At 47.2% G+C, this 9,391-nt stretch overlaps 1 protein-coding gene and 1 non-coding gene across 3 annotated transcripts; one reads left to right on the plus strand and one right to left on the minus strand.

Moving 5' to 3' along the window:
* Positions 1 to 2,723: 2,723 nt before the first annotated feature.
* LOC109777748 (triacylglycerol lipase 2) lies at positions 2,724 to 6,304 on the plus strand. Of its 2 annotated transcripts, XM_040394377.3 has the most exons (11): positions 2,724 to 3,116; positions 3,213 to 3,260; positions 3,841 to 3,965; positions 4,077 to 4,187; positions 4,263 to 4,403; positions 4,480 to 4,593; positions 4,682 to 4,825; positions 4,921 to 4,961; positions 5,285 to 5,364; positions 5,482 to 5,577; positions 5,671 to 6,304. In XM_040394377.3, exons 2-11 carry the CDS (start codon positions 3,215 to 3,217, stop codon positions 5,991 to 5,993), a joined length of 1,221 nt encoding a protein of 406 aa, XP_040250311.1. In that variant the 5' UTR covers positions 2,724 to 3,116; positions 3,213 to 3,214; the 3' UTR covers positions 5,994 to 6,304. The 2 variants fall into 2 exon arrangements, with proteins under 2 accessions (XP_040250311.1, XP_020191899.1); XM_020336310.4 differs by having other exon boundaries at positions 3,213 to 3,965.
* A 713-nt stretch (positions 6,305 to 7,017) lies between these two features.
* Positions 7,018 to 7,172, minus strand: LOC120970224 (U1 spliceosomal RNA). The gene has a single exon (XR_005764954.1). It is a non-coding gene; the product is annotated as a U1 spliceosomal RNA (small nuclear RNA).
* Between the last annotated feature and the right edge of the window lie 2,219 nt (positions 7,173 to 9,391).

A 9,391-nucleotide genomic window follows, 5' to 3' on the forward strand; every position in this document is an offset into this window, starting at 1 on the left:
GGGGTCACCGGTATTGTACCGGGACCACCGGAAGGGTCCCGGGGGTCCACTGGGTGGGGCCACCTATCCCGGAGGGCCCCATGGGCTGAAGTGGGGAAGGGAACCAGCCCCTGGTGGGCTGGTGCGCCCCCTTGGGCCTCCCCTGCGCCTAGGGTTGGAAACCCTAGGGGTGGGGGGGCGCCCCACTTGACTTGGGGGGCAAGTCCCCCCCTTGGCCGCCCCCCCCCCCCTTGAGATGGGATCTCTGGGGGCCGGCGCCCCCTGGACCCCTATATAAAGAGGGGGGAGGGAGGGCAGCCGCACCCAAGCCCCTGGCGCCTCCCTCTCCCTCCCGTGACACCTCTCCCTCTCGCTGAGCTTGGCGAAGCCCTGCCGAGATCCCCGCTGCTTCCACCACCACGCCGTCGTGCTGCTGGATCTCCATCAACCTCTCCCTCCCCTTGCTGGATCAAGAAGGAGGAGACGTCTTCCCCAACCGTATGTGTGTTGAACGCGGAGGTGCCGTCCGTTCGGCGCTCGGTCATCGGTGATTTGGATCACGACGAGTACGACTCCATCAACCCCGTTCACTTGAACGCTTCCGCTCGCGATCTACAAGGGTATGTAGATGCACTCTTTTCCCTCTCATTGCTAGAAGACTCCATAGATTGTTCTTGGTGATGCGTAGAAAATTTTAATTTCTGCAACGATCCCCAACAAATGCATCGAAGGAGATGGGTATGCGACCCACAGTATGAGTTGTTCACAGTGGTAACCTAGTCTATGTGATCGGAGATCCTGTGAATTAGATGTGGAAGACAAGCTGTTGGTCAACTAAGAGGAGAGTATCCTTACTATTAACAATACCACTCCATGAAGATGCAATACTCTCCTAATCTGCATGGCAGGTTGATGTATATCTTAATGTGTTCTAAGTGGCTCATTTAAGCAAAGATGTTGTCCTGCAGAACATCTTTTGAAGAACATACCTATATGAGTCTGATTGTTAAACGTCGCAATCTATGAGAGTAGGGTGCTCTCTAGTAAACTCATGAAAGGTCTCGGAGTATGACGCATAAGCTCCACCCGCGGGGAAGACCCACGGTAGCCCAGTATCGGTCAAGGCTTTGTGTGAAGCTAGATTCGCAGAAAACTTGCAGTTCAAGGCCTAGTCCATTGTTCAAGTTGCTTACTAGTGTAGCATAGAGTTCTAGGTGGAAGTTCAACTTAAGAGTCTCCACTGCAGTACCGGTATATAAACAGTGTTCTGGAACCAAAGGCAATTCTTGTGTGCCTCTGGGATCTAGTGGGGGATTGCTGGAATTTAGTCTATTTTGGGACAGCCCAATAGCTATTTCAGAAATTCCTAATAAATCCTAGAGGCCCACTTAACCCATTCGTGCAAGGCACGGGGTACTACTAAAGTTTAGTCCCACATTGGTAGTTTAGTGGGAGTTGGACCTCCTTATAATGGAGGTTGTTTCCCCACATGTATGAGCATGAGAACAAGAGGGACATCCACGCGCGCTCCTCCGCTGCCGCCCGCCTCGCCTCACCACGCCACGCCATGCCACGCCACGCCTCGTCACGACGCGCCATGGGTTGCGGGAACGAGCCGATGTCTAAATTTTTGCCACGCACAATTGGTATACAAAAGGTCACTCGGAAGCTGAAAGTTTTGCTATAGTGGACATTGAATACGGATGTTGCACCCTTCGGCTGCTGCCTGTTCGTTTCGTCTCCCTTGTTCCCTTCAGCTCCCGGCGCGGCCTCTCGCCTCCTTCTCATGTGCCTATAAAAGGGAGGTCGCTCCTCTCCAGAGAGACACACCAGAAGACTCTCTTCCTCTCGCCACCGAGTTCCTGAGCACTGAGCTACTGCCACGATCTTCCCCATCCCGGCTTGCGGTGTGCAGCACAGATCGGAACAGTAGGCCTCCGAAACCGCACCTCCTTGAGTCTTGTACGGGAGAAGGGTGATAAGGTTTTTGGGGAGCGCTCCGCGCGACTACTGACTTCTTCGGCATGGACGCCCCGGACTCCGACGACTATTTCCCCGACGACAACCTCTTCGATGACATGGCTGGCGAGGACACTGACCCCAAGACCGGTGCTTCTGCTCCTATTTCGTGCGTTCTCATGCTATTTCTGTTTGAGATTCTGCCTCAGTTTCTTCCTCTACTATCTGCTCTAGATATGTTTGCTGTAGATGTGTTCGGTTCTAGTTCCTATGTGCAGATGTTGTTTGCTTTCTCTCTGTCAGATTGCATGACTTGTTTTATCACTGTTATATTAGTCATGCTTTATCTAGTATTTCTGTTAATAAAATCATTCGATAAATTGCTCATATTTCCAACAGATTCACCTTAAGTGTCGTTGGTGCAACTTCAAAATATTATCCTAAATGCATTGCATAAAACTTAGCAAAATTCATATTTTTATGTTTGAAAAAAAAATCATGTCGGCATGTACTTCATTTGTTCCAAAATAATGAAGTTTTAGAATTATTCTAAGTCAAAAAGTTTGACCAAGTCTATAAAAAAATCTACAAAGATCTACAACTCAAAAATATATAATATGAAAATATGTTTCATAATGCATCCAACGAAGCAAATTTGGTGTTGTAGATGAAGTTAGACTTAGGGCAAACCTAGAACTTCAATTATTTTGAAACAGGGAGAATATTGGATATAAAAACTTAGCCTTGTATTTTTTTTTCATAAAAGCAATATGGAGTGTCTGACCTGTGCGAAAATCATAAATTATTCTTTTTGCGCGGATATTTGACACTTTTGGTAAAACTTTACGGTTTTCGCCAAGTTTTAAAATTAGTTCTTAGCAGCTCCGGTTCTCAAAAACCGCTCTCACAATCACACCATTTTGGTTGCAGGCTCGTTCATTGCAGGGCAGTCCCGCTTGCCGCCTAGCCCCGGCGTCCGCGACCAAAGCCGGCCAGCCGCCGACGTCGTCCACACTGTCGGACGCCCCCCGCTCACACGGCAGGCATGGTCGCACGGGAGCAGCATTTGAGGTGGAGGGAACCAGGCAACCGGCGGGGCATCCTCCTCGTCTCCACGGCAGACGCTTGCCATGTGTTCGTGCAAATGCTTCTGTAGGCGTATGCGCTCCGATCTGTCGGTAAGCATTTATATCTCGGAACGGTTTGAGGTTATGTCAATCTTCCATTTTTCTTGGTGAACCACTGAATGCCGTTGTATCTGAATCCATCTTCAGAAATGAATCGTCGGTCCGGGTACATGCTGCTATTGCTTCAAAAAGAAGGTTGTCTTTCTTCTCAAGCATTCTTAGTAGTCAAACAGACTTTGGGATCACACAATTGGTGTGAAGTGAACCATAGGGGTCTTCATCTCTGATCATCAAGATGGCATGATTGGCTTTACCTTTTACGTCAGCCGTTCTTCTGTTCTACTTACTTAGCTACCTCGCTTATGCACGTGCAATCTACACTTTTTGACAGAATAAGGGTCCAGTTTTTTTTCCTGCAATCGTGTGGCCTGTCCATGCCTCTGTCAAGCTTGATTTCACACAAGCAAAGAGAGCAGTCTAACACTCTTTTCGGTAATTTTGTTAAGTTACGTTTCAAGACGGGGCACCGTTTCTTATTTGGAGACCGTTCCTCCAGTATTTATGCCAATACACCAGCGATGCAAAAGCAGCGCTGTTCTCTGAAAAGAGAGGCTGCAATTTGTGTTGACACTATTCTTGCTCTTCCGCGGAAAATCGTACCACTTGCAGAAACTATCAGAATCATAGTAACATATGATTCTACATCATCTGATGGCCCGGCATTTATTTGTAGTTAGTTTGTTGATTCTTTCGCTTGTCTTTAACTCATGCACAGCTCACTCATGGAGGAACAATAGTTCTCTGGATGATATGGGTCCACGTTGTGAACCTTCTTCCCATCCGTTTGGTCTGTGCAAGACAAGAGCAGCAGCTTTTGGCTATCCATGTGAAGATCACATGGTATGTGAGCTCTTATGAATGTACTCCTAGACATTGTTTTAAACTGCAATGTTATGCTTCCATATGACAATTCTGGCTTTTTGTAAAGTATACAGCCTAAATCTATGGCAGGTCACAACAGAAGATGGTTATATTCTTAGCCTAAAGAGGATTCCTCATGGTGTTTCTAAGACTGAGAATACAACGAGGATACCGGTACTACTATTCCACGGGCTCATGGTGGTAAGGATATTGTTGACAAACTTTCTGCCACTGAGTTCCATCCATACCTAAATGAAATGTGTGTGCATTGGACAGGATAGCGTTTCTTGGGTACTGGGTACACCAAAACAATCACTTGGATTTATTTTGGCAGATGGTGGGTTTGATGTTTGGTTTGCCAACACCCGTGGAACTAATTCCAGCCGGAACCATACCTCGCTCACCCCAGATGATCCGGTTTTCATCTCAAGCCTGGTCAAGAATACATTTTTCCTTGGATTTTCACTAACAAAGTATCGACTAATATTATCAGGAGTACTGGAATTGGACGTGGGACCAACTTGCTGCCTATGATCTTCCTGCCGTGCTTCAGCATGTCTATGATCACACAGGAGGCCAGAAAGTCCACTATATCGGTCACTCCCTGGTGCGCTGAGATATCCCTGTTGAAGATTTCGATGAGTTCAGATTTGGAACTTGAGAGTTTACTGAAGCAACTTTTACTTTATTTCTAGGGAACCTTGATTATTCTTGCAGCCTTCTCAGAGCACAGGTTACTTCATTTAGTTCGATCGGCTGTGTTGCTCTGCCCAATTGCTTATCTGTATAAGACAAAATCGAAACTCACCCGGCTTGCTACTCAAATCCTCCTTGCAGAAGTAAAAACTGTTCATCATACTTGTTCTTATTATCAAATACCACATGTATAATTTACATGGCGAATGATTTATTTTCTTTGGTTTGTCTTGTACAGGCATTTCATTTTCTAGGATATCGTGAGTTCAATCCTGTTGGGTAGGTATCTTTACTACAACTTCTAATGTTAAGAAAATGCAGTATATGCGCTAGATTACGAAGTTCCTGCTTGTAGTTTTGCATCTTGCGGCAGCTTATTGATCATGAGTGGAGGTGCACATGCTTAAGCTTTTCTACAAGGTTGTCGTTACACACAACTATGAATCTCGTTGTGATATCAATGTTGCCAAGAGTCACCACTTCGAGATTTGCCATTTATCTATTGAAAATCTGAAGTTGCATTGTGTACTGGTACTCTTGGGTAACCAGTGTCAATTCTGCTGTGCTCTATTGACAAGTACAAATGTGCTGCTGCATGTCAGGCCAGTTTCACATGAAATTCTGCTCATAATATGCGGTGACCCTGAAATCGACTGCTACGACCTATTTACGGCTGTTATGGGTATATTTCTTGCATAAAATCCTCCATATTCCAAGAAATATATGATGCTAAGCTAAGATACGATGTTAAGCTAAAATTGAACTTATATCACTAACTTTAGTTGCCTGATGGTTGAAGGACCGGACTGCTGCCTCAATGCTTCAACTGTATGTAACTTCCTGCAGCATGCTACACAGTCCACCTCTATCAAGAACCTTATTCACATGTCGCAGAGTAAGGATCACAATCAAAAGCTTAAAATATCTTTCTATTGTTCAAATCTCAGGAGCCGCACTGACTTTCTTCTCCTGGTTTGCCTGCAATTAGTGATCAGGTACGAAGGGGTCAGAAGGTATGACTATGGCAACGCCAAGGAAAACATGAAGCATTACAACCAGCCACGCCCCCCGCTGTACAACCTCTCATCCATCCCGACCCATGTCCCCATGTTCCTCACCCATGGTGGTCAAGACTTCCTCGGCGATGTCCCTGACACCAGGCACCTCCTGAACACGCTGGTCAGAACCCATGACAGCGACAACATGGAGGTACTGTATGTACCCGACTACGCCCACGCTGACTTCGTGATAGGCTATAATGCTCCGCAACTCGTATACGGGCCGATGGTCGACTTCCTTCAGCGCCACTGAGAGAGTCGCAACTTCAGGTCTCTCTCCGAGCAGGCCTTCAGCAGTAACTTCCTATCAGCCTATGCAACCAACCAAAACTTCAACCACATATTTCTTGTCCGAGTATATGGCTTGTGTATGGTCTTAGCATATGTCTGCTCATCAGAGTGAGTAGATGCCAGTTTGATCATGCTAGAGAGTGGACTACTCTGTCAGATATTCAGTTTCATGTATCCAGTTTACCCGTTATGTCGAATCCCACGTTATGACTTTATTTAGAAGTCTCGGATTCTGGACCCATTGTGCACCTACTACATCAGCGTGTTTTCTTTTGTCGACCGCATAATCTTCATGGTTCACTGTGGTCTAAATTGTGAGCAAATTGCTGGCCAAGATCGCCCGCGGATGCGGCGATGCCGATGCCGCAGCACTTTATATGTACTTCTTTTGGGGAATTTCAGAGCTCCTCGGTCATTCAACCTGCAATTACAAATCTGCAGATGACACGACTGAAATACTGTCAGAACATTTATTTATTTTAGTACTCTTGCTGTTGGAACCATGAAACGAACTTTCACGTTTGATTATTCTTCATTTCCTCTTTTCCGTATTGCCAAGATGCGCAACCAACTATTCATCAGATTGAGCCATTTTGCTTTATGCCTATGTAGACTGAAGCATGGGATATCTGAATCTGGCTACCAAAGGGGCCAGAAATTGGCTTTGACCAGTGTTTGGCACAGGACATGTTCTGTTTTCTTTCCCAATAATGCTCTAACTAAACGCCTGATTTCAATTACACTATTCCAATCAATGACAAGAAAGTTTCAGCCCCTACTTCTTCAGTATGCTTTTGGCCCTTCCCCTTTGAAAAATAGAGCCATTCCTGGATCAACAGACATTGTATGTTTCTTCTCTAAATACATATATGGTGGAAATTGCAATCTGCCAAGCTTCACAGAAAATGCTTCTTTCAATTAAAAACCAAAATTTAACTTCTTACAAAAGCATCTTTCAAATAAAACCAAACTTTTAACTTTTTGTTTTGAAGATTGGCAGTACCCCCTCTATCACAAATTACGACGTCCACTCTCCCACTTGGAGAGATGGTAGACCAACACACTCACCAAGTGCAATGTGAGCCATTGATCTAGGCCACGAGCCTTCTTGATCACCCGTTGACCCCGTCCAGGTAAGTATCTTGCAATGAAGCCCGCTCTTCCAGAAATGAGTAAAGACAACTCGCATGTCCACTGTTCAGAAATGCATGGGAGAACTGAATACCTGGCCATATACATGCATGAGCGTGAATCTTAAGGTGGTACAAAGGCTGGGATAATGCTACTATCTGCCAGTATGACCCATATGCAATTTTTGGCTCTTCCACTCTAATCTCCCTATAAGTGGCGATGTGGTACTAAAAGAACCTGAGCGCCTGCAGCTATGGGGTGTTCAGGCATGGGCCTATTTTGGGTGGACTTGTAAGAGCATGTGACGCCTCAAGACCGACGCTTCAGACGCCTATCATGTTTTGTGTGACCGTCGTGTGTTTTATTTGTTTGTTGCATTCATCATCGCATTATCCGCATTGCGTCGGCACTCGTTGCCGTCATTGTTTTTAAAGACTTGCACCCGTTGATAGTTGCCGCTTCTTCCTCGTCTCTGTTGACCTTTCTCAAGACCGACCATTCTTTTGATGCCCGACCGTTTCACCCTCTCTACACAATACTCAAACCCCTCGCGTGCGTGTCCGAAACTTCTCCGAACCCGACTCGGGCAGTCATGACCGTTGGATTCGGATCATCCCCAAACATCCATAAAACATCTCCGTTTCTTATTTAGACTTTCCTAGCCTATCTATTCTCGACCGTCGAATTTTGATCGGATGATCCAACTCCCCTCCTTTTCCATATATATAGTCTACATCTAGTCCACCCACATGACTATTTGGACAAACCCTAGACCAACTCCCTAAAATTCCTCCTCTGCCGCCGCCACACTCAAATCCCACCTCGGGATCCTCCCAGATCCATCTCCCTCCAACCAGCGCCCGAGGCCGTGCCTCCTCTTCCCTCCTCTGCTCGATCCCGAATGGACCGTGAGCACCGAGCGCCTCCCCGTCGCCTTGCCCGTCCACGCCACCGGCGACAACATCAGCAGCCGCCGCGTCCCTGAGCACCTCTCCTCTCGTTCCCGCAACGCCCCAGCTCCCTGCCTCCCGTGCTTGTCCGCGAGCAAGCAGCTCAGCGCCACGCCGGCCGCCGCTGAACCAACAGATGAGCGCCGTCGCTCTCTCCCTTGTTCCTCCTCCCTCCCATGGCTTCCTCTGCCTCTCATCCATCCTCTCTCTTCTCTGTACAGGTGCTCCCCGCGCCATGGAAGCCACCGCAGGCCTCCACGTCGAGCTCCGCCGCCCCTGGATCTCCTCTCCCCGTGGAGCTACTCGAGCCCTGCCCAGACCAGCCAAGCCGCCGGTGAGCTCCTCCGCCGCGCGCACCCCCTTCTCCTCTCCTTCTATTTCTTTTCCTCCCTCTGTATCTTCTCTGAATTTTTCCCCGTCATGGCCTTGCAGTTCCCGCCGCGGCCCTGCTCCGTTCGTCGTTGTCTCCGTCAGATCCGACGAGTCCCTGCACCCCGGCCTCGTCCCTGCCTCCAGGTCGCCGCTCCGCCGCCGGAGACCAAGCTACCGCCGCGCCTGGCCCCTGCCTCGACCTGCTGCCAGTGTCGTGCTTCCTCTGCTTCACCCGAACAGGAGCGCCCGCCTCCAGCGCCCTCCTGGCCGCGTCCCGCAGTCGGCCCAACGCAGCTCCCTGCCGGCCTTACCTCTCCACCGACCGGGCCAAGGCCCATGGTGAGGCACCCCCAGCGCCTCTTGTTTTTTTTACTGTTGGGTCTGCTCCAGTTTCAGTTTCGGCCCGTGTAGGTTTTTTTTTTCAGATCTGCGAATTTAGCTATTACCCCCAGGATTTACTGTTTTGCAGAAAAACCCTCATGTTCATGCATTTAATATCTCACAAACCATGCATCGGATTAAAACAACTTATTTATGCAAAATGCTTAGAATTCTGTCTAGTTTCATAATATGCAACTTTCACCCCTGTTTAAAATGTTTAACATGCTGTTTGTTTAAATTTGTTCAAATGCCATGCTAAAATGATTTATTTCGTAACTAAATAACCGTAGCTCCGAATTTAATAAACTTAATATGTAAATGGGGTGGAAAAATGCATAGATTAACATGGTGCACTTTATTTTGCTGTTTAACAACATTAAAATTGTGTTTATGGAAGAACAGTACCTAATCTAAAATACGGACATGAGGATTTTCCGGAATTGTTGTTTGTTGTTCCGGCCTCATTTAAACTTGCCTAAATAGTTAGTTTATTTATGTTTCACCTCTTGCCATGTTAATCAACATT

This window comes from Aegilops tauschii, chromosome 7 (genome assembly GCF_002575655.3).
Source record: "Aegilops tauschii subsp. strangulata cultivar AL8/78 chromosome 7, Aet v6.0, whole genome shotgun sequence".
Taxonomy (NCBI): Eukaryota; Viridiplantae; Streptophyta; class Magnoliopsida; order Poales; family Poaceae; genus Aegilops; species Aegilops tauschii.

Excerpts from the sequence above, each read along its gene's own strand:
- LOC109777748 (XM_020336310.4), top strand. The coding sequence starts at position 3,759 with ATGATTCTACATCATCTGATGGCCCGGCATTTATTTGTAGTTAGTTTG. Across the intron at positions 4,188-4,262 it reads TATTCCACGGGCTCATGGTG|GATAGCGTTTCTTGGGTACT; the intron begins GTAAGGATATTG and ends TGCATTGGACAG. Across the intron at positions 4,826-4,920 it reads CTCAAATCCTCCTTGCAGAA|GCATTTCATTTTCTAGGATA; the intron begins GTAAAAACTGTT and ends TGTCTTGTACAG.